Below are 24,646 nucleotides of genomic sequence, written 5' to 3'. Positions count from 1 at the left end.
CAAGGGCAAACTCGCCAAGCAAAGCAGGCAGGCTTCCAGAAACGGGGAGACCTGAGCTGATCCTTGGGGCAGGGAATAGGAAGAGGTTCCCAATCCCAGATGCACACATTAGAATAACTTAGGGAGGCTGGAAAATAATGGTAATTATTGGAGAGTGTGATCTGCTTTAAAAAAAAAAAAAGCTCCCCAGATGATTCTAGTGGTCATCCAAGATTGAGAATTGCTGAACCTAATTCTCTCTGAGGACTGGCTACTCAAAATGTGATCTATGGACTAACAGTGTGGCCGTCAACCGGAAGCTTGTCAGAAAGGCGGAACCTCAGGCCCACCGCACATTTACTGAATCAGAATCTGCATTTTAACAAGATCCACATGAATCACTCACACATTAACATTAATTCTAGAAGTCCTGTCTAAGTTCCTTCCAGCATGCCATGATTTCGGCAGAAGCTAGAGGAGGAGCCTTTGGGGCAGGAATGGCATGAACTGAGGCAGCCAAGCGCTGTGAGAGCAGAGGATCCACGTGCAGCGGCACAGCAAGGTGCACCCAGGAAGGTGAGGCAGAGAGCGGCCAGGCGGGGCTTGTGCAGGTCATGCTTGCAGTGCAGGGCTAAGCAATAAGCACCTATTCTCCAGGCACGGAGAGCCGCCGCAGGTTTCCAGCTAAGGTAGCAACCTGACCAAAGTGGCACAGAGAAGACCCCAGGGGGAAAGGGGTGAAGGTGAAGGACACTGTGCAGACTAAGGGCCACTCTGGGTCTCTGGGCTGCAAGGCCACCTCTGCAGAGCCATCTAAATGTCCACAGCACAGAGGCTGCCTGTCCCTGGAGGCAAGAAGGTGGCCAGGCCAAGGTCCCCAGGTGCCCCTGTAAGTGTGTTCTGTTCAAGCTGTTTCTCTGCAGTAGCCGGAGGCCATCCCACAGAGGAGTCACAAGACCACCCGTGGCCTTCAGCGCCCACACCCTTCACTCCTGGGACAGCCTGGGGATACGGAGTCACATCTTGACACCCAGGAAGTTCAGGCTACAGGACTGAGGCAGCCCGGCAGGACCAGTGATTAGGGAGGTTGAGGAACCTCCTCTCCACAGGATGGGTAATGGGTCTGATGTGAAGCTAGAAGGTGGATGCACTGACTGTTTTCAGCTCAAGGCCCTGGGTCTGCTCCCCACCCTCTGACCCCCAGACATACTGCCCACCCCCTCCAAGGACCAAGGGCTTGGATCTCCTCCCCAGTAACAGGTGAGCTGGCCACGTCTCAGGGTCACTTCAAGAACTCAGGAGGCCAGGCCAGGCCCCAGGGAGAAGGGATCGGGAGAGAGGGAAAAAGGACGTTTCCTTCAGGTATTGACCTGCTCCCAAGGCCCAGGAACTCCCAATGTCAGCCACAGAGCTTTCTTCTGAGGAAAAAGGATCTGGGAGTCTCCAGCCCCAAAGATGCTCCCAAGAGGAATGAGACTTGGGCAACCTCAGTGTCATCACCTCAAATCCTGCCTCTGCCCTATTCCAGGACCGTGCTCTGCCCACGGTCCTCCCTACCAGGTGAACACAGCAGGTGACGGGTTAGAACAGAAAACCTTCTCATCCCTGTCCTGGAGAACTCTCTCCCGGGGTCCCTGCTCCATCCCTCAGCCTCACCTCTTCTCCCTCCAGCTTTCTCCATTTACTCTTCCCATACACCTTCCCCAAGACCCAGGTAATGCCATTCTACAGGCTAACACCAGAGGGCACAGAGTGCCCACACCTCGAGGCTCCAGGAAAGGTCGGCTTTGCCCACATACACCTCAGGCCTAGCCACCATCACCGCTCTCCTGCTCCAGACTCCCAGCGGGCCTGACTGGCTGGCCGCAGCTCCAGAGACGCTGGGCAGCCCAGGTCACCCCTGACCCTCTGGAGATAAGGAGAGGCTGCTGTTTCCAGAGGGATCTCTATACTGAAATTCCTGAAGGTCCTACCTTAAGACACTAAACCAAGCTAAATATAACACAAGTCACACTCCCCAATCTGGCGGCTGTCTGAGACCAGGTTTCCAAGCCCTTCCCTGCTCCATGGAGCCTCCAGCTCCTCAGGAGCACCCTGAAAATGCCTGGTCTGGACCACCTCATCCCCAGTGCTCACCCGCTCATCCCCTCGTGTGGATTCATTGTCCAGCAGGGGCTCCCCAGGAGCCTGGATTGTCACCGACTTGTCCCCTCGACTCCCATCTCGACTCTTAGAGCGGTGTCGGTCCCGGCGGTCCCTGTGGCGGGAAGCCAGAAGAGGCACAGAAAGTCCAGTGCTGGACCAGGGTCTTCTGGGCAGCCACCCCACTCCGCCACCCCTGCACATGCCCACCTCTTAACGGCCCCCCGACCCTCCCTCTGCCACCCACATCACCCTACATGCCTGCCCACCTGTGCTTGCGGGAGCTGCGGGAGTGGCCCGACTTGTAGGAGTATCCCGAGTACTGGGACTCGGTGTCCATGGCGTCTGAACGCCGCGCCTTGTAGCGCTCCAGGGCCGCAGGCTGGGGCCTCTTGGGGGGCCCCACAGCCACCTCCTTCAGCACAGGCTTCTTCAGGCCAAGAGGCACTTTCAGGAAGTCAACTGTCACCCTGAGGGACTCTATTTTGCTGGACGGGTGGGCTTGTCTCGGAGAAAATCCAGCGACGCTCCTGGTGGGAGGAAGAAGCTGGTTAGAGGTGGCTCGAGCTCCCTATGGGATCAGGGCAGAGGAAGACAGTCCCCACACGACAGCCACAGGAGGCTCAGATGAGCCCCGCCATGGCCTAAGAATATCTCCACCCAGGCTCCTGCTGTCCACTGGGCCCAGTTCCTCCTGCCTGCTCTAGAAAGAGCCCTGTCGGGCTGTGCCAAGGACTCAGGTGTGGGAGGAAGATGGCCAGCAAAGGCTCCCAGGGCAGTAAGGCCCACCCAAAACGACCCAAACCTGAGCCCTCTGGAAGGGAGGGGCAGGACGTTGCTTCCCTATTCACAGCCAGGAAAACGGAGGTATGAAGAGGGCAGGCTCTGGCCAGGCCAACAGGTTACAACAGTGGAGACCTCAGAGAGCAGAAAGGAGCTGGCTTCTGTCCAGAGGCTATCCAAGACCTCTCCTCCACATGCCACACCTCCTCCCCTCACTCATACTTTCTGAGTGTGCCACAGTGGGCTGCTTCCCTTGGCACCATGTCCCCAGCATCTACTTCAAACACACCCAGAGTTACAGGTAAGATCAGGTTGGCAGCTTCCTTAAGAAGGAAGCGCGTGTGTGCATGTGTGTGTGTGTACAAGCACCCATACATATGCATACCCCCAGGTGGGGGAGAAGGGTGAAAACTGTGGATAATATGGTGGGAGGTGGGAGGAGAACACAAGTTTCTACTTGCCTAAGTTCTGAAATAGACAAGGCACAAGTTTATCTGCCTACTTGTTGGCTTATCTTTCAACCATACCTTCAGATTCTGCGGAAGAGAATGACCTCTCTCCTCTCTAACTCCCACCCAAATCCTGCTCTTTCTTCAGAGCCCAGTTCCACCCCTCACAGGAGCACCACCTACTCTACAACCCAATGTTATCTTCCCCTCTGAGCCAGACTCCACTAACAGTCCTCCCCAGGCACTGCGCCACCGACAGTCCTCCCCAGGCACTGAGCCACCGACAGTCCTCGCCAGGCACTGAGCCGCCGACAGTCCTCCCCAGGCACTGCGCCGCCGACAGTCCTCCCCAGGCACTGAGCCGCCGACAGTCCTCCCCAGGCACTGCGCCGCCGACAGTCCTCCCCAGGCACTGAGCCGCCGACAGTCCTCCCCAGGCACTGCGCCGCCGACAGTCCTCCCCAGGCACTGAGCCGCCGACAGTCCTCGCCAGGCACTGCGCCGCCGACAGTCCTCCCCAGGCACTGAGCCGCCGACAGTCCTCCCCAGGCACTGCGCCGCCGACAGTCCTCCCCAGGCACTGAGCCGCCGACAGTCCTCGCCAGGCACTGAGCCGCCGACAGTCCTCCCCAGGCACTGAGCCGCCGACAGTCCTCCCCAGGCACTGAGCCGCCGACAGTCCTCCCCAGGCACTGAGCCGCCGACAGTCCTCGCCAGGCACTGAGCCGCCGACAGTCCTCCCCAGGCACTGCGCCGCCGACAGTCCTCCCCAGGCACTGAGCCGCCGACAGTCCTCGCCAGGCACTGCGCCGCCGACAGTCCTCCCCAGGCACTGAGCCGCCGACAGTCCTCCCCAGGCACTGAGCCGCCGACAGTCCTCGCCAGGCACTGCGCCGCCGACAGTCCTCCCCAGGCACTGAGCCGCCGACAGTCCTCGCCAGGCACGGAGCCGCCGACAGTCCTCCCCAGGCACTGCGCCGCCGACAGTCCTCGCCAGGCACTGAGCACTTACTTGCTACTGTGAGTCATTATCTCACCAAATCTTGTTTGCGCACCTTCTATGCACCATGCATTCTCCTGGGTGTAAAGTGGTGTAACAGACCCTGAGTTCACAGTCTAGCAGGGAAGGGCCACACCAAACAAGCAAGCAGATAAATATAAATGACCAGTTGCAGACATGATGGAAGGGAGAACAGGAAACTCAGAGACACCACGTGGAGTAAGAGCTACTTTAAATTGAGCGGTTCTAGAAAGTGCCTGAGAAAATGACGCCTCAGCCCGGGCCTGAAGAAACAGGAATTAACTCCGCAAAGAGTGCAGGAAAAAGCCCATGGAGCGCAAGAATCCCATGTGCGAAGGCCAAAGGCAGCAAAGAGCTTGTTGTATTTAAAGAACCAAAAAAGGCCAGCAGGCCCAGAGTTGAGGAAGAGTGTGGGCACTAGAAGGTGGCTCTACAGAGACTGCCAGGGACCTGGTGAAGAGCCTGAGCTTTATTTTATTCTAAGGCCACAGGAAATCTTGGAAGGATTTTAGTTATGCAGATGTGGATTGAAAAGAGGGAAAAGCAGAAACAGGGAGAACAGTAAGGAGGCGACTGCAATGGTGCAGGCTTGACTAAAGGTAGAGCCACAGAAGAATGAGTAATAGCCACGTCTGAGACTTACATGGTGGTCAAATCAACAGGACCTAATGAGCGGGAAGGGAGTGTCAAGAATCCCTGGCCTGAGCGAGGCAGCAGATGGTAGCGCCATCAGTAGAATAGGGAAGACTGGGGAAGCAGCAGCCTTGTGAGGGAAGACAGTTCAGTTTCCAGCCTGCTAAGTTCATGGCCATGCGATAGTAGGCAGCCGGGTGTCAGAGGAGCCAGACTTGGAGGAGAGTCTGAGCTGTAGGTACTGGGGGTGTGAAAAGCCATGGGGATGGATGGGATCACCTAGGGAGAGGACTACATAAGGACATAAAGAACCCAATATGTACACACGTCCAGAGGAAAAGGAGCAGGCAAAGGGGATGAGAAGGCCAGAGGAGGAGGGCAGCCAGAACAGTGGGGTCTCAAGGCAGCCTGGAATTTAAGAGTGTTTTGAGGTCAGAATTAAGTCAAGCAGGTCCGATGCTGCTGAGAGGCTGATTACATTAAAAACTAAAATGGGGTCGGACACGGTGGCTCATGCCTGTAATCCCAGCACTTTGGGAGGCTGAGGTGGGTGGATCACAAGATCAGGAGTTCAAGACCAGCCTGGCCAAGATGGTGAAACCCTGTCTCTACTAAAAATACAAAAATTAGCCAGGTCTGGTGGCAGGCGCCTGTAATCCCTGCTACTTGGGAGGCTGAAGCAGAGAATTGATTGAACCTGGGAGGCAGAGGTTGGAGTGAGCAGAGATCACGCCACTGTACTCCAGCCTGGATGACAGAGCAAGACTTCATCTAAAAAAAAAGAACGGCCAGGCGCGGTGACTCACGCCTGTAATCCCAGCACTGTGGGAGGTCGAGGCACGAGGTCAAGAGATCAAGACCATCCTGGTCAACAAGGTTAAATCCAGTCTCTACTAAAAATACAAAAAATTAGCTGGGCATGGTGGTGCGTGCCTGTAATCCTAGCTACTCAGGAGGCTGAGGCAGGAGAATTGCCTGAACCCAGGAGGTGGAGGTTGCGGTGAGCCGAGATCACGCCATTGCACTCCAGCCTGGATAACAAGAGCGAAACTCCGTCCCAAAAAAAAAAGAACTAAAATGGATTTTGCTTTGTATAGTTACCTTTATTCCAACTACTCTAAAACATTAGTAATTTGAGAATAAGCAATATGATTGATACATATTTATATCCATCTCACCTCTCATGGGCGCAGAGCAAGGAACTGATAGCAACCTAGTAAAGGAACACAGCCATGCCTCGCTTAGCTACAGGGATACTCTCTGAGAACTGTGTCATTAGGCAACTGCATGCTGGGAACACCTGCACAAGCCTTGACGGTGTTGCCTACTACATACATATCCTATACGGTATAGCCTATTGCTCCCAGGCTACAAATCTGTACAGCATATTACTGTATTGAACACTGTAGCCAACTGTAACACACCAGTAAGTACCTGTGTATCTAAGCATAGAAAAAGTACAGCAAAAATACAATAGTATAATTTTATGGGACCACCGTCATATATGCAGTCCATCATTGACCAAAACAACCACGACTGTATGCCTCTCTGGCTCTCAGGGAAACTATGACTGTAGGGAGATGAAATCAATATGAAATCTATTCATTCATCCTCTTAACAGAGTTCTATAGAGGCAATTCTCCATAGGATTATATTTGTCAGTATCCCCATGTCAAAGCACATGTGTAATAAGGAAACACTTAGATGACAGAGACCTAATACCTTAACCCAACCATGAGCCTTTCCACAAACCTTTGCAACAAAAACGACCCTTATTTATCCCCCTACCTGAAAAGCACATGTTGGGTTCATCTACCGGCTCCCCTGAGGGCCTATTCTACTGGCATATTAGCCACATAGTTAGACATTTCACCTGCACTTCTCTCGATGTGGTTCCAGACTATTCTTTCTAGTCCTCCTCTTAAAAACTAAATTTTGTAAGGAGGCTCAAAGACAACAAGTGGGTCCCAGGGTGACCTGGTGGTAGAGAAGTGGGTGCAGAAGTAAACAACTGCCACAGACCAGCGTCTAGATGCACACACTGAATCCCAGGCTGTCCATCTCCTCATCCTCCTGAATACCCACCATCTGCCAAAGCCAACAGCCGGAAGAGCCAAGATCTGGGTTCGAAACCTAACTGTTCCGCAGACTAGCTGTGTGACCATGTGCCAGTTACTAACGCATCTGTGCTTATAGCCTGGTAAGCGCATTAGTAAAACAGGGAAGACGAATGCCTTTTTCGTGGGGTAGCTGTAAGGATCACGAAGGTGAAAGAAGTGTTTTTATAAATGGTTTCGTTAGTAATTAGTTAAGCAATTAATAAGTTTTAGCTCCAGGATCACTCATACTCCAGTCCCCAGACACTTCCTCTGAGACTAGGGAGGAGGTGGTATAAATAAACCCTGCTATTCGTACGACTAAATAAAGAAGTCTCACACACATTCGCGCACACGCGGACACACACACACACCAACCACAACCACCACTTCAAACACACCCAGGAGGTAAACTGATGCCACTGCCTTTCCCCTATAGATAAATTTCAAACCAGTCGAGGGTGCCCCCATCTTCCTCTCCTGCTACTTATTAAAGACTCAACATAAACCCTGCTCCCCTGGCCTGCCAACCCAAGTCAGAGTGCCCAAAAAGCACCAAAACACACTTCTCTCCTCCCTACCAAACACAGGGGCCAAAAATGAACCCAATTTCTCAGACCCTTGCCTGCTGTGTCTTCAAGTACCCCAGGGAACGAATCCAAGCACTGCTGCTGGGGGGCCTGGGAGGAGAAAGAGGAGGGAGTAAAGAGAAGGGAAGAGGTTCCCCTCATTTAATCAGTATCAGGAATCAGGAGTTTGGAGGGTCTCCCGGGTGGGCAGCGTTCCCAGGGAAGAGATGGGGGGAGGGGGTCACTGGATGAGATCAACAAGTGGAAACGTCAAGAGGGATGACGAGGCGGGGGGTGGGGGGGAGTCCGGACTCGGTGCAGGACAGGCAGCTGCCCCAGTCTGGGGAAGGGGGAGGCTGTTTTAAAGGAATGTGCCCCATTGCCTTTCACCTTGCCCCTCACTTCCCAAGACACAAATACATGCACTCAGCCCCCCGCTCAAACTAACCATGGATTATCTGGGGTTAAAAGGAGGCCAGGGAGGAGAGAGGGAGAGAAGACAGAGCCCGTTACAAAAAGGAGACCCTTTTCCCCTCCAAAGGCCTTTCAGAAATAAAATTAATGGAATGTGTCTCAGTATCATCCCAAGGGGATTGGGGGGAGCTTGTGGGGGGGGGAGGTGCAATGTGGGGGCTTTTGTCCTGGCTGCCCAGCTTCTCCCACATTGATCACCATGGCAACAAAAGCCCCCTGTTGCCTAGGTGATGGCAGCCTGGTCCTGGAACCCATACCCAGCATCCAAAGGGAGGGAGGTTATGGAGGTGGGGGCGATAGGGACAGAGGGGGAGAGAAGGAGGTTTCTCCTCTGGCGGCCCCAGCTTTTGTCTGAGCTCCAGGATCAGGTTTCTCAAGGAAACAATTGGAGGCCTCTGGAAAAAATACACTCAGAACCTGGCAACAGGCAGAGGGAGCAGAGCTCTAGAGTAGTGTGTGTGTGTGAGAGAGAGAGAGAGAGAGAGTGTGTGTGTGTGTGTGTGTGTGTGTGTAAGGGGGGTGGGTGTTGGCCAAAACACAGACCAGGACGGACCAACCCTTTCCTATTTCTCACTCAAAGGAGGCAGCCCAAGTGGACAAGGTGTTGAACACAGACGCCAGCACCCCCATGTGTGGCGCGTGCTGAGGACCGATGACCAGATGCAGGCGGCTGCAGGTGCCACCTCCTGCCACTGCTCTGGCCTGGGCCCACCCAGCAGCCCAGTCCCAGCTACTTTACACCTGGGGTGGGGTAATGAGACAGGGCACAGATGAAGAGGGGGCTGGGAGAAAGAGCTGGGACTCGGCCACGGGAGAAAAGGGGGGCGGGGACAGAGCACAAACACTCACCTAAAAAGGGCACCTTTTGTTTCTCCTCTCCACTGAGGACAGGGCTGGAAGCACCCGGCCAGCCGAGCTGCGGAGGGCACTTGGGTTTGTTTTTTAAAAGACTTCCAGCCAGATGGGAAGATGATGGGAAAGAGGACGAGAAACCTCAGGTTCTCCTCACAGGAGCAGAGATCTCTGATAGGACAATTTTCCTCTCCACAGTCAGGGACTAGGGAAGGGCCTGAGTACCACATCAGACCCCGCCTGAAGAGTCCTCTGTGGGCCCCCACCCACTAAAGGTCTCTGATTCCTACAGAGGAGCCTGGGTCTTACTGCATCTGCTCTACACCCGCTTCCCACTGCAGCCCGTGGGCAGGGGTGTACATGTAGGCAACCCCAGCCGCCTGGCTCCCTAATCGTTGCCAACCGTAGTGCCAAGATCCAAGGATATCAAGTTGGTTCCACTCAAAGTGCTGGACGGCCACCTTCGGCCGTGGAGGTGGCAAGAACTAAGCCCAGGGCCCAACCTCCCAGCTCAGGATCCCAGGAGCTAGCCGTCTATGCAGCCAGAGCATCCCGCCAAGGCCCATGGCCAGTGCAGGGCAGAGCAGAGGCTGGAGACAGCTGTCCCACTTCAGAGCCTTGCTTGGTTTTCCTCCTTGTCACACTCCTCTCCTGAGTTTCACAGATGTGCTTAACCCAGGCATCGCTGTCAGGCCCTGGTACAGGGCTGAAACTGACGAGTGTGGGTTGAAAATGCAGACACCCAACACCGCTTCCAAAGGGGAGAGGAAGGTACCGAACCTCTGACTATGCCCTTGTTATCCCCCCGATGCCCCTGACCCTTTCCCCTTCAGGGGGACACAGCCGACCGAACCATCCTCTTCTCAGCAGGTTTCAGCACCAAGCTGAAAGGGGCCTTAAAGGGACAACCCCAAATTTTACAGATAAAAAAGCGGGACCCAGAGAAAAACGGTGACTAGCCCATGGCCGGTACTTCCACAGCAGCCCACTTCCGGCCTCCTCTCCTTGTTGGAAAATCGTACTAACACTGACTCTGAGGGGTGCTCCTCCTGGAGTAGGACCAGGTTTCTCCAGGAGACTGCTCTGGATGCTGGTTCTTTGAGTAGCCACAACTTCGAGAAGACCACGACAGGAGAGATTTGCTGGCTCCGCCCTGCCCCCTTTTCTCACCAGAGACCCTCTACCTCCGAAAGCGGTGGTTCGCACACCCACCCTTCTGCCACTCCTAAGAAGCCTGATGTTCCTTCATCTCCATACGGCCTCGGGCTATGGGCGAGCCACCCATCGGAGAGGCTGGGCTTTCACTATCACCAAAAGGACTAAGGTACAGAGTGGGCAAGGACCAGCTCCAGCCCTGGACCAGAAATGGGATGGAGATTTTGTCACGCCCCTCATTCCTATACTGTGAAAAAGGGTGTCCTTGGGTGACAGTGCTGCTCAGGAGGCCAGAGAGAACAGCTGGATCTCAGTGGGCCGAGGGGTGGGAGGGGCAGACCAGGGAGCCCAGGAGCTGGCACCAGGTGCCCCACCCCCGCCCTGTTAAGCAGGCATTCTCCCAGGACAGCCCCAGACATGAGCTCACCATCTCATAGCCCCAGGGTGGGAGCAGGATTCTTCTCCTCTCTAGGCTGAGAGGCAGAGGAGGGGTGGGACCCTGACCATGCTTGGGTCATCCAGGCATCTAGGCTTCCAGAGCAGCTTCTCACCCGCAGACACCCCACACCGCCCCCCCCCCCACCGCCGTGCAGGGCGCGCCGCAGGGGAAGGACCCACAGACTGGGCTCCTGGCTGGGATACCTGAGCTTGCATTCTAATTCAAAAGCCGTTGGGGAAGCCAGAGCCAAGCCCCTCTCCACCCACTTCCTTAATTTCCTTTCGTCTAAGGCTGGGGGTGAGGCTGGGGACCTCTAAATCCACAGATGCACGGGAAACACCAACACACACACACACACACACACACACACACACTCTGTTCCCCCTCTGAAACCTGGAATTGCTCCTGCCTGCCCCACCCAGCTCCACCCACCCTGGCTAGGCAGGTTCTGTAGAGACCTGCTCTGCTGTCTCTCCAGCACCCCCACCCCCATCGCAGCTCCTAGAAGGTCCCTGCCCCCCGACACAGCACACAAAAGCACAACCGTGTGCACATACATGTCCCATAGCACCCCATTCTGTAGCCTTCCCCACACCCACTCCTAGTCAGTCTTAAAGAGAACACTGGGGGTGGAAAGGCTGCAGGAGAAGGGGTGAGTAATCCCCCTGGCATCTGTCCCAGGTAGGGGCCGGTAGGGAGACAGGACACTAAGCTGGTGGGAAGGTAACCGGGGCTTCTGGATGCTCCATTTAATTTTTACCAACGGGCAGGCCCCACAATTTCCACCACCAGGCTTTTAGCTGCTCCCTCCCTTGGCCTAGGCAGAGAACTGGCCCTTACCTGCCCACCAGATGAGCTGTGGAAGAACCAAGAAGGAAAGCAGGCAGCTTGAGGTGTCTTCAGAGAGAGGGTGGACCATGGGAGGTAGGTGAACTGTGCTGACCCATAAACCAGCTTCCTGTGCACTACAAAAACAAATGCCCCGCTTAGGCCAGGCATAGGGGCTCATGCCTGTAATCCCAGCACTTTGGGAGGCCGAGGCAGGTGGATCATGAGGTCAGGAGATCGAGACCATCCTGGCCAACATGGTGAAACCCCATCTCTACTAAAATATAAAATATTAGCTGAGAGCGGTGGCACATGCCTGTAGTCCCAGCTACTCAGGAGGCTGAGGCAGGGGAATAGCTTGAACCTAGGAGATCGGAGGTTGCAGTGAGCTGAGATCTCGCCACTGCACTCCAGCCTGGCGACAGAGCAAGACTCCTTCTCAAAAAAACAAAACAAAACAAAAAAACAAATGCCCCCCTCTTCACAGCCTGCTGCCAGAGGTAGGCCCCAACTGTCCCTGGCCCCAAAAGACCTTCAAAGCCTGCTCGCCCAGCCCCTGCCCTGGGGTGTAAAGAGGTGGAGAGCAGCTAGTTGGGAAGGGAAAGTTAGCCAACCTTGGGCTTGCTGTGGATGGGGAGAGCTGAGTTCTGAGGATGGAGTGTGGAGGAAGAACATATGGGGACACTGTCAGCGAAGGCTGGATTGTGGGAAAGCAGTAGAGTGGGCCTCAGGGTGTGAGATGCAATGTGACTGGGGGTGAGGGTGGCAGGGTTGGGTATCCCCATCCTGAGAGCCTCCTCTTGCCTCAGCCCAGGGCTGTGGACCTGGCAACTTGGCTGGTTCTTATCTAGAAAAGCAGAGCCAACTGAAAGGCCCAAGTACCCGCCAGCCTCCACCATCTTGACCACCGCCCCACCAGAGTCTCACTCTTTTCTGAGAATTCTCAACTCCCCCATCCCCTGTATCTGCCACCTCCATTCCTGAAGTAAAGCAGGAGACAAAAATGCATGTTTTTGTTCACACTCTGTTGTTTTTTAAGTGACTGCATTCACACCCCAGGCTCAGCACCTGTTCCTATCTAAACCCTATTTACCCTAAGAAACCATAGCCCCTGGGCCAGGCATAGTGGCTTATACCTGTAATCCCAGCACTTTGGGAGACCCAGGCAGGTGGCTCACCTGAGGTCAGGAGTTCAAGACCAGCCTGACCAACATGGTGAAACCCCGTCTCTACTAAAAATACAAAAACTTAGCTGGGCATGGTGGTGCGTGCCTGTAATCCCAGCTACTCGGGAGGCTGAGGCAGGAGAATTGCCTGATCCCAGGAGGCGGAGGTTTCGGTGCGCCGAGATCGCGCCACTGCACTCCAGCCTGGGTAACAAGAGCGAAACTCCGTCTCAAAAAAAAAAATACAAACTTAGCCAGGCATGGTGGCTCATGTCTGTAATCCCAGCTACTTGGGAGGCTGAGGCAGGCGAATCACTTGAACCAGGGAGGTAGAGGTTGTAGTGAGCCAAGATCGTGCCATTGCATCTAGCCTGGGCAACAAGCGAAACTCTGTCTCAAAAAAAAAAACAACAAAACAAAAACCCCCTTGCCAGATCCACACATAAACACACCCTCTCTCTCTGACAAGGCTGAAGGAGCCAAGAACACTCTGGTAAAACAGGAGTCTGAAGGACATTGTTAGGGGCTGTGAGAAAACCCTACAGACAATAAGGACCAGGCTCCTCCCAAGACCCCACGGGCCATGGTGGCCAGAGCCTACAGTCACTCCCTTCCCCCAGCCCCCACCCAAAATCATGGTCCAGCAAGGAGAAAGAGACCCGCCCCAGGAGAGGTTTCTGCTCAGATGCCAGCCCCGCCCGAGGCTCATGACACCAAGGTGCTCCTCCTGGAGATGAGCTTGTTCTCTGACTCCCACCTCGAGGGTAGGCTCCTCTACTCCTCAGGCTGACATTGGACTCATGTCTGCTTTTCAGAAAACACGGGGGAATTACTCAAGCTCAAGATTAAAGGCAATAATGAGCAATCAGACCTAACTGAAATGAGAGTAGGGGAAGGTGAAGAGACTTTGGGAAAAGGAAGAGTGTTTAAGTCACAGAGACCTGGCAGAGCCTTTTACGAGCTATGTAATCTCAGGGGGGCTGCTCCCCTTTTCCAAACCTCAGTTTTCTTAACTATAAAATGGAGATAAGAGTGCCTACTTCAGAAGTTTTCAGCAAAATAATGTATACAGAATATTACAGACTGGCACATAATAGATGCTCAAAAAAAGGTTCCCACCTTTTCTCCTTCAGTGGGTGCACAGCCAATCCCCCCCACTTCGGGCTCCCATAGCCTCACTGTAAGGAGAAAGACTCCAGAATAAGGTGGAACCATCTTTAGGTGCAGGGTTGGCCCTATTCGAAATTAGACCACATCCAGGTAATCCAGGTACTGCCTGAGAGAGCAACCAAAATGCCTCTTCCTCCTCTCTGCTGCTTTCTTCAGAGGCCCGTGGATCCCCCACCTTTCCTCCTCTCCTTCCTCCCTTACAGTGAGGGTTCCAATCACCTCCCATTCTCCTCTAGGCTCTAGGCCCAGCTGTGCGTGGAGTGGCAGGGGAAGGGGGTCCCAAGCCTCCTACTCTACCCAGCCCCCAGTTTCTTCCCACTCTCCCCTCTCCCTGCCCCACCCTGATTACCAGATATCCACAGCTCTGCTGATTCCAAGCCTGCTTCTCCCAAACCAGTTCCCAGCTGTCATGTCTGTAATTACCAACCTTGCCAGGGGCATCCGACAAAGCACAGCAAAACCTCATTTCCAAAGGCCCTACCATAGAGGCCCCTGCCTCCTACTCTGTACCAAGCAGGGTAGAAGCAAGGAATGCAAAAACTCTCCCTGGCCCACCGAATTTTATCCAGATCACGACAGAGAAGGTGAGAGAAGGCTGCCTCAGCCACATCACTGAGAGACAGGATAAAGAAGGGGTGGGCCGCCGCAGGGTACAGTGTCAGTCAGACTTACTCCCAGGCCTTCACCTCTGCTGCCAAAATCTCATCATGCACAGGGTTGCCCATCTGTAGAGGGTAAAAGGGGCAATTTCAGGTCAATTCAGAGAGAGGGGAAGCTGATGCCAAGTGAACAGAGAGATGGCTTCCCCCGGGGATGAGAGTTGATGCATACAGGAGGGAGCTGCCCAGGAAAGAGCAAGTTTTAAAAGCCCTCTCCGCAGCCCAGACCTGAGAAGAGGCAGCAATACCCTAGCCTCTCCTTTCCCCTGATACCTCCAACCCTACCAACCCCACAGGAAAAGCAGGAAAGGGATGATAAGCTTTGTTTTACAGACGGAGAAACTGAGGCCGAATCCCCACTTCACACTTCAAGGTGCAGGAACACCAAACACCCTGTGCACCTTTTGCTCACGCGCAGCCTCCACCAGCAGCGCCCTCCTCAGACCCTCACTGTTGGCCTCACTCATCCTTTAACCAGCTAGTTAGCCACACAGAGAAGAATACTCGGCTATAAAAGGGAATGAAGTACTAATACGTGCTACATGCTACCATGTGAATTAACCTGGAAAACGTTATGCTAAGTGAAGAAAGCCAGATTCAGAAGGTCACACCTTCTATGATTCCATTTGCATGAAATATCTAGAATAGGCACCTCCATAGAGACAGATGCAACCTGGTGGTTGCCAGGGGCTGGGATTAGGGGAAATGGGGAGCAACTGGCTTCGTGTGTATGGGCTTTCTTTCGGGACGGTGCAGATGTTTTGGGACTAGACAGAGGTGGTTGTTGCACAGCACTGTCAATGTACTAAATCCACTGTTCACTTTTAAATGGTTTATTTCCTATTATGTGAATTTCACCTTAATTTTTTTAAAATCCAGCTAAGGGGGCATCTCCTCCAGGAACCTTCCCTGGCACCTCAGGCCAGGGCCAAGTACCCTTCCTCTATGCTCCAGTGGCCTCCTGAACACACCTCCACACAGCACTCACTGGGCTTCAGTGAATCAACACGTTTTCACATGTCTCCCCTGGAAAAACGTCTTATTCCCCCCTCCATCCCCTGTGCTTCACACAGCGCTTGACAGACAGGAGAGAGTGCCTAATGTGGTTGGCCAGAGGAAGAACAGAACCAAAGCCTAGTCCTCCTGTCCCGACCCTGACCTGTCTCCCTTAACAGTCATCATCCCTGGCTGGGCGCGGTGGCTCACGCCTGTAATCCTAACACTTTGGGAGGCAGAGGCAGGTGGATCACAAGGTCAGGAGTTTGAGACCAGCCTGGCCAATGTGGTGAAACCCCGTCTCTACTAAAAATACAAAAATTAACGGCATGGTGGCAGGTACCTGTAATCCCAGCTACCTGGGAGGCTGAGGCAGGATAATTGCTTGAACCCAGGAGGTGGAGGTTGCAGTGAGGCGAGCTCATGCCAGTGCACTCCAGCCTGGGCAACAAAGTGAGACTCTGTCTCAAAAAAACAAACAAACAGACAATAATCATCCCTCAGAATCCAAACCATCCAGCTAACATTTACTACATGCCAGCCACTGTGCAACATGCTCTATTATTTCACTCAATCCACATAAACTCAAGAGATAGGGCCACCAGCTTTGTCTGATGTCACAGAATTAGAAAGTGGCAAAGCCAGAATTTAAAAGCAAACCAGGGAAGAAAGCTATTTGCGGGGGGGACCAGGTATTCCATGTGGAAGGGTTCAGTCTGGGCTTGGAGGATGTGCCTGGTAAGAGGCGCCTAAGAAGCTAGGGAAAGGGGCTTATTACTTGCTGAGATCTCACCACTGTTAAGCACTAATTCCAACCAACTCTGACTCCTTTCTCTGGCCTCACCATGTGAGGAACACTCAAGGGAAAGAGTAAGACTGGAGTCCCTAAAACTCAGAGGGAATCAGCAGATCTCTTCCTTTTCCCCACCAAAGCTTCTATTAGCCAGGTTCCCTCCCTGCTAACTGGAAGGACCTAGAAACCAGAGGAGCAGATAAGGCTGTCCTGCTCTAGGCCCAGGGAAGGGGGATCAGACCTAAAAGGATCAGGGGAAGAGGCAAACACACCAGAGAGGCCTGCCCCGGAAGAACTAAAGGAAACAGAAGCCAAGAGCAAGACAATGGGTGAGGAGGGGCCAACGTGGCCACTGACTCCCAATCTGGAAGTACTTTTAGAAATGGCATTTCCTATTATCTGACCGCAATTCCTCCTCTTTGGAAGACAGTCCCCACCAGTGTAATATATCATGAATGTGATGAGTGTACACAGAGCAAACAAGGTACCCCAGAGGGCCAGGGCACACCATCTTGGATGCAAGAACCTTGCTAGCCCTGGGAGCCCGATCAGACAGGTGTTGGGTTTGGGGGAATGATCCATTAAAAAAAAAAAGGATCTTTTCCTACTGTGCCCCGTTCCTGGTCCAAACATTCCCTAACCTCCCACTACTCTTATCTCCAGGCCTTAGGGAAGGTAGGGAGCCCTGGGGACTAAAGAGGGAACATTTCAACTACGCATGCCCATTAGAGGCTCTAACATTCCAACTGCAATTGCCCAGGGACCGTAATCGGCGTGTACAATCTCACCTCAGTTCTTAAAACTAGGTGCCTCAACCCAGGAATTGGCAGCAAAAAGACAACTGAAGAGTGTGCAATGGGGGAAGGCTAGTATCCTAAAGAAGGAGGTGAGCAAGCCCTTCCCTGCACCCCAAAAGAGAAAGGATGAGAGAAGACAGGGAAAGAAGGGAGCTGTGGCTTCTTGGTGGAGAGAGACATTCGCTTCCTGGATAGTCACTGACTTCCCACTACACTACGGTGATGATGAGTATAGCCTGAGATTAGCAGTATAGCCGGCGATGGGGACCTGCCTGTCTCCCCACACACAGACACTCAGCCCTGGCGCCACACCCACAGCTCCATCTCAGTCATGCTGCTCACCAGGGAAGAGGGAAACTATGTGATAAACCACACAGCCTCACTTGCAGAAACTCCTGAAAAACACCCTATGCCACCTTCTCAACCCCATGGACAGGGAACCCAAGCTGTTCCCCACCAGGTCTCACCCTTCCAGACATGCTTCCTCCTCTTGTTTCCATCCCACACCAAAATCCCAAGACTCCTCAGGAACTTTAGGATCTGGAGTCAGCGCAGAGTCAGAAGGCACTGAAACACCAAACTCTGAGCTGGCTTTCCAAGAGAACTGTGGCCTGAGGCTTTTAACTAAGGCTGGGAATCCAAGAACTTAGCTTCTCCAAGTGCTGGAACCCAGCCTAGGATGATGGGGGAGGAAGTTCCTCTTATTCTTCTCCCTGACCCTGCCAATCTTCCAAATTCCTCTAGGACTACAAGCAGACCCCTTGTTCCCTATTCCCCACAACACATGCCCTCTTCCTGAAAACCCCATCCCCCCAAAACAGGCACTTCATAAGACAACCCATTCCCTCCCACCCATAGGTCTGAGATATTTAAGGCACTACCCCGGAACCCAGGCCAGGCCATCCAAGAAGTCTCAAAATCCTCCAGACAGCCTTCCTTTTGGGATTTTTGCCAGGAAAATCTGCCTGCAGAGACAAGAGGTACCCCGACACACACTCAGAAGCACACATATCAGCTAAGGCAGGCACACACACACTGATACCTACCCAACAACACAGGTTTACATACAAGAGAGCACAGATTCACTCACACATTTTCCCAGGACACAGGTGCACACACACCTATCCACATACACTCCATTCTGCTCTTACACACCCACCTTCCTCAGTACCTACACACCTCTTTCCCATAAATCCCTCTCCCAGTACACACATAGACATACACACCTTCCCCTAAGTGTACATACAAACACATATCCAAACACACAGCCGATGCATGGCCAGCCTCTTCCTGGCTGCACACACACTCAAGCACAGAAACACACCTACACATCTAAGCCAGGGGCCCACCTGCAGGAACCTGCAGCGCGTCAAGGCGTGCACACACACCAAAACAAAGAATCATCCACACGATCCTCTACCAACGCTTCAAAACTCACTAACGCAGAGCCCACAGTCCCCTAAATGGGTAAATATGAGTGGGGAGAGGGATGCCACCGCCTGTCGCCTCGGCCCCTATACACAGTCTACCACCGCCAGCCCCATCCTCGAGCTGTACACACACCCTATCTACTCTGCGCAGCCCGCCCCCCTGACTCCACTCTACACCCTAAACTCATACCTGCCTCCGTCCCTCCCCACGGTCCTGAGGGGTGTACGCACCCCAAAACACCCTTGGCTTCCAATACCTCCAAACTCCGATCCTTCCACGCCTCTCCCCCCACCTCCAACACAAGCTCCCAGTCTCAGGCTTCAACCGGCTCCCCTGGGGATCATTAAGGCCCCTGCCCGGGCCCAGGAAAGTCCCCGGCTCTCCAGGCCTGGGCTCCGCCCCCTCTCCACGAGCCCCTTCCCCTCCCCAAAGTTGGGGGTACACTCCGCTGCGCCGTGGGGAAGCGGACCGGAAGGGGGTTGCCCGGAGCCCAGCCCCCCTCCCCCATAAGCCACCCTGCTCGCTCTGGGGTCGGGCACCCCCTGGCCCTTTGCATGATTTTCCTCCTTTTCCTCTCTTTCCTCCTTTTTTTCTCTCTCTTTCTTTCCTTTTTTTTTTTTTTTCAAACTTTGCCCGCGCCCCCGCGGCCCGGCACTCACCCGCCGCTGCGAACTGCAGGGTGGGCTCCGCGGCCGCCCCGTTGGGCCCGTCGCCTTTGTATCCGCAGCGCTCCGGGTCGCTCCGAACTCGGCGCTCCCGGACAGGCGGCGCGGGCGATGAGAGGTGTTGGGGGGGGCTCTTGAGTCTGGTCACCCCCGGCTCCGTCCCAGACCGCTGCCTCTTCCCCCTCAAGGCCCCGGGGGCTGGGGGCCAGGGGGGAATAGGGGCGCTCAGGCTCCCATGGCGGGACCAAGGATCAAGGAATCAGGGATCAGGAATCAGATCGGGAGCCGGCGGCGGAGGGGGGAGGGGGCGGTGGGGGAGGGGACGAGGGTGGGGGGTGCAGGGGGCGGGGGAGCGCGAGCTCCCGGGTGCCGCCTCCCGGCTGTTCCCTCAGCCGCCGCCCCTCCTACCGCCGCGTCCATTGTCTGCGGCCCCGCTCTTCCCGGAGTCGCCGCTCCCCCGGCCCTGCGCCTCCAGATGCCCGGCGGCCCTCTCCGGTCCTGGGAATCCGCGGCGGGGCTGCCACCCGGGTCCCGAACGGTGGACAGGGGAATGCCTCGATTCTTGGCCTTGGTCCAGCCCGCAGTCCCTTCTGGGGCTGTCTTTCGACCCCTCCTGTCGGAGACGAAGCCCCGCAGACCCCCGGGGCTGGCCATATTCTCTTCTTTGGGGCCACAGACCCGGCTACACGAAATCCAGAGGAATCTGGGACGTGGGAAGATTGATTTTTTTCCCCCTAGGGGTGCGAGAAGGGAGGGTCATTCTTGATTTTAATTAGTAGCGAGGGACGCACGCTTCTTCCCATGCATACGGGGATTTCCCTGACACCATCACCACCATATCCCCTCCTTCCAAAAATAATTTAATTACTTGAAGTTCTAGCTGCGAGCAGCGACCGCCCCAGTCAGTCTGGGACGCTCCCTCATTAACACGTTTTTCCTCCCCTCTGGTTTGAGTGTTGGGATTAATTACAAAGGGAACCCTGCCCTGGGGGAGAAGGGGAGGAGGAGACGCGGGCGCCTGGGAGTTTGGATGGCGGAGGAGAGGGGGCCTTCTCCCAGGAAACCTTCAAGAGGAAAAATGCCTTGGCCGGTTGGATCCCCAACCCCAGGCAGGCAGGCTCTCCATCCCAGGAGTTTCAGATACTTTCGAGCTGAAGGTGCCACACAGAGATTGTAGGGTCTCACAAAATACCCGACAGGTTTGGGGCATTGCTTCCTCCCAGCATGCCAAGAAACCAGTTAGAGTTGCTGTATATCTGACCCCACGAGAGTGACCTCGCACTGTAAAAGCCTGGGCTGTGGGAAGTCCATGCTCGCCCTGAAGTAAATGAAAGCAGCATTCAATGATCATCAGTGTTACTGCCGTGCAACCCTCCACTTAGAGTAGTATCACTTCAAAAGCATCTTCACATACTTCTTCCTAAGCAGGCCAAGGCCTTTTCAACATCTCAGCCTCCGTCAGTTTCCAGTCCTGGCACCTGCTCTCACCCTGTGATTTAGGAATCCCAGAGAAGGAGACTCCCAGCCTCTGTTCCTCACTTCTTTGGGAATTTTTGCTCCTCCCTGATGAAAATTTTTTTCCTGAGACCTAATCTCACCCCTTTTGATGGTTCATTCCAACCTGTCCAAAGATGAGGACAGAGCCACCTTTGCTGCGTTGTTCAAAGACGCAGAACAGTAAAACACACTTTCTTTCTCCTCTGCCCAAACTGCCTTTCCTCATCCCCTCCTCCAGTAGTATGGGCAAGCAAGTGACTCAGCACCAAGACACCATGAAAAATGCAGAATCATCATTTCAGGTACCCAAGTCCCTGCATGCGTCCAGGTAATCATTCACCTTGTGCCTATCATGTGCGGCACCTGGCTGCACTGGGGCTCCTGACAATGATCACGGTCAGGTGTATGAGAAAGTGGCAGGAGAGCTGGGGAAAGGTTAAGCAGAGAGGACATGGGTGTCCCCAGCCCTGCCCTAAAGTACACCCCAGTGCTGAGCAGCTAGTGTGTAATTTGACGCAGTGTCGGGCCTGCCATGGCACCGTCTGACTCCCAGGCAGATTTAGTGTGAGTTATGTTCACATGCTCCTAGCCTGTCTCACAGACCTCAAAGGGGCCCAAAGGACTGGAAAAAGTGGGGCCAGTTTACTGATAATTCCATAAACTGGCCCCACTGAAAGCTTGAAACCTAAGTCAGGATGTTAGCAGACGAGGATTCCGGGTTAACAGGCATCAGGCATCAGGCTGGAATATGCTTGGTCCCTCCTTTCTCCTCTCTCAGGATGAGGTTGGGGGCTGTCAGTTACATCTCTGCAATGAAAACACTGGATTACAGAGCTCAACAATAAATTTTATTGGTGTGGTCTGTCCCATTCAGTAATTCTCTTTACTTCCTTCTGCTTTCACCCCAGGATAGAATCTCATCTGGATTTCACATGTCAAGGCACTGAGTGAGGAAACAGAAACCCAACTACAAGGCTCATGTGCCCTTTGGTCTAAGAGACCTAGCTTAATTCTTTAGAAGGAAGGAGAGCACTTGAAATGACATTCAACTGTGATTTTCCCAAAGGGGCCAACCTACAATAACAGAGGGAGCCAGGAGCCTGAGGGACAATAGAATGGAACAGATTGGACTTTGTACAGCTCCTGTCCTTGAGGAAGGACATAGTCGAGTTTCTTAATTTCTTCAAGCCTCAATTCCTGTTTATATAAAAAGGATCTAATGAGGTAACAGAAGGAAAACCCTCCACATACCCACAGTTCCACAGTCAATCCCCAGTGGAGCTTCCCCTCTCTGTTCTGTGCCTACAACACTTCTCATTCTTTCAGGACCCTTGCTCGGGGGAAGAAGGTCTGTAGCTAAAAGCCAGAGCCCTCTGTTAAAGTCTTTCAACTCCTCACCAGCTCAGTAGGTGGAGGTGGGGGTGGGAGGGTCAGATCGGAGGTTTCCCAGGAGCCCTGGGAGTTGGGCTTTCCTGGCGAAGATTCCAGGAGCTCAAGAAGTAACAGTACACTCTCCCTGAGGGAAGGTCCATGCTATAGAGAAGCACCTACGTACTTCCTGTGTGGATGAAACTGTCCCGGGAGGTAAGGCCCAGACCACAGTAGCAAAGGTTTTCTGCTCTGATGAAAAGTAGGGCCTTTTCTTTTCTCTCTTTCTTTTTTCTTGAGGTGGATTTTTTTCTTGAGGTGCAATGATGTGAACTTGGCTCACTGCAACCTCCGCCTCCCAGGTTCAAGTGATTCTCCTGCCTCAGCCTCCCGAGTAGCTGCGATTATAAGGCATGTGCCACCATGCCTGGCTACTTTCTGTATTTATACTAGAGATGGGATTTCTCGAGGTTGGTCAGGCTCGTCTCAAACTCCCGACCTCAGGTGATCCTCCTGCCTAGCCTCCCAAAGTGCTGGGATTACAGGCATGAGCCACTGTGCCTGGCCAAGTAGGGCTTTTTTATAACGCTGCTCAAAGAAGGGAATCCTTGGCACCTTACTCACAGAAGCTTAACACACTAGTAGGATGGCTGTCAAAGCGTTTCCAGGTGAGCAGTTAGCAATTTCAGCCACCTCCCTCCCAGGTACAGGTGACTGCAGTAATGAACCCACATGCAGGGCCACAATCACCATCTTCTTCCAGCCCTGCTAATGAGCCTGGGGACAAGTTCATCTCCCAGAATAGTTAGAGATCTTTCCCAGCCCCCACCTTCCCAGAAAGGCTACTCTTGATGCTTACAAAAGGATTTCCAGACCCAGTCTATATTGTGAAATAGCTGGGTTTTGGGGGTGGAGGGTTACCCCCCTCACTTTTAGTAAAAAAAAAACATATAATAATAATAATAGCTCACACACACACACACACACACACAAACTTTGCTATGTCATAGGCTTGTGGTGAGGTGTCTCTCATGTAAGATCCTGATCTCTAAGAACAAGGACCATGGCTCATCATTTCTATATCTCTGGTACATAAAAGTCACTAAGTTAGCATTTGCTGCCTTCCCTTCTTGCTTCCTCCTTTTTCTCCCTTCCTCATCTGTGAAATCTTGACCACGCCCTATTCATCCAACCTTTATTAAGTGTGAGTTTCCTCAGATCCAGTCCCATTATCATGAATCTAAAATGTTACCTACAATTAAACCAGTGGTTGTGAACTTTGACTGCAGATTTTAATCACCTGGGAAGCTTTGACAACACATCAGTGCCCAGGACCATCCCAGACTAATTAATCCAGAAACATCTGAGGTGTGACCCAGCTATTGGCATTTTTTTTAAAGTTACCTCAGTGATTCTAATGTGAGAAGCACTGAACTAAACTCTTTCTGATTTCCTTCGTCCTTTTTGGAAGAATAAGGGCTCTCTACCTCCCTTGCCTAGGACTAGTCCCTGCCGGTGTGCACTGTATCCTGTCCTTTCCCACCTCCATCCATTATTCCCAGTCTCTCCTGTAACTAACTTTGACCTCTTCACTGATCTTCGCCCAGCAGACATAATAAAATGAAACATCTTCTTCCACTCAGCAGCCTCCTCGTGCTCTACCCTTCGCTTATTTTTCTTTCCCATCCAACCTTCTTAAATGAGTAGATTCTTCACCAGTGTCTCTCTTCACTCCTCAGCTCTTTGCACCTCAGCTGTCCTTTCAATGTGTGTGGGTTTTTCCGTTTGTTTTGTTTTTGAGACGGAGTCTTGCTCTGTCGCTGAGGCTAGAGAGTGCAATGGCATGATCTCGGCTCACCGCAACTTTCGCTGCCCAGGTTCAAGCGATTTTCCTGCCTCAACCTCCCTTGTAGTTGAGATTATAGGTGCCCACCACCATGCCCAGCTAATTTTTTGTATTTTTTTTAGTAGAGATGGGATTTCACCATGTTTTCCAGGCTAGTCTTGAACTCCTGACTTCAAGTGATCCGCCCGCCTCGGCCTTCCAAAGTGTTGGGATTACAGGCATGAACCACCGCATCCAGCCCTTCCAATGTGTTTTCTACTCTTGACTTCAAATACTGTTATTTCCCAGAATTCAGCCTTTGGTCCCCTTACTCCCCACTCCACATGCTTTTCCAAAGCAATGTCATTCACTCCTGTGGCTTCAGTCAGTGCTCACTTATGAATGCTGCTAAATCCAGGTCTATCTTGTGAGCATCAGACTCAAATTTCTAACTTCCTGTAATATATTTTAACTTGGATATTCCTTGGGTATCTTATATGTAACAGGTTTAAAAGGAATAAGATTATCTTCCTTCCACCGCTATCCCCTTGGCTTATTCAGACGTTTATCATTTCCAAACATGTCTCATTCCCTTCCAATCCATCTTCCTCCCTGTGCCAAGGTGATTTTCTTTTTTGAGACGGAGTATTGCTTTGTCACGCAGGCTGGAGTGCCGTGGCACGATCTCAGCTCACTGCAACCTCCGCCTCCTGGTTCAAACAATTCTCCTGTCTCAGTCTCCCAAGTACTAGTAGGGAGGTGCACGCCATCATGCCTGGCTAATTTTCATATTTTTAGTAAAGACGGAGTTTCACCATATTGGTCAGGTTGGTCTCAAACTCCTGACCTCAGGTGATCC

The 24,646-nt window shown here is 53.2% G+C and overlaps 1 protein-coding gene across 2 annotated transcripts in view; it reads right to left on the bottom strand.

Annotated features, from left to right (window-relative positions):
- Window positions 1-19,390, bottom strand: part of VANGL2 (VANGL planar cell polarity protein 2) — a 30,040-nt gene extending 10,650 nt beyond the window's left edge. Inside the window, exons 1-4 of one of the 2 annotated variants that reach the window (XM_035279289.3) lie at window positions 19,092-19,390; window positions 11,433-11,557; window positions 2,391-2,651; window positions 2,116-2,236 (exon numbers count right to left, since the gene is read on the bottom strand). In XM_035279289.3, coding sequence (XP_035135180.3) covers window positions 2,116-2,236; window positions 2,391-2,461 — 192 coding nt within the window. In that variant the 5' untranslated portion in view covers window positions 2,462-2,651; window positions 11,433-11,557; window positions 19,092-19,390. The remainder of the gene's footprint in view (window positions 1-2,115; window positions 2,237-2,390; window positions 2,652-11,432; window positions 11,558-19,091) is intronic. The other variant, XM_002760172.6, reaches the window with a different exon arrangement.
- Between the last annotated feature and the right edge of the window lie 5,256 nt (window positions 19,391-24,646).

The sequence above is a fragment of the Callithrix jacchus genome, chromosome 18 (assembly GCF_049354715.1).
Source record: "Callithrix jacchus isolate 240 chromosome 18, calJac240_pri, whole genome shotgun sequence".
In the NCBI taxonomy this organism is placed as follows: Eukaryota; Metazoa; Chordata; class Mammalia; order Primates; family Cebidae; genus Callithrix; species Callithrix jacchus.
Note: the sequence above shows the minus strand (reverse complement) of the source record. Positions and strands in the feature narration are given on the sequence as shown.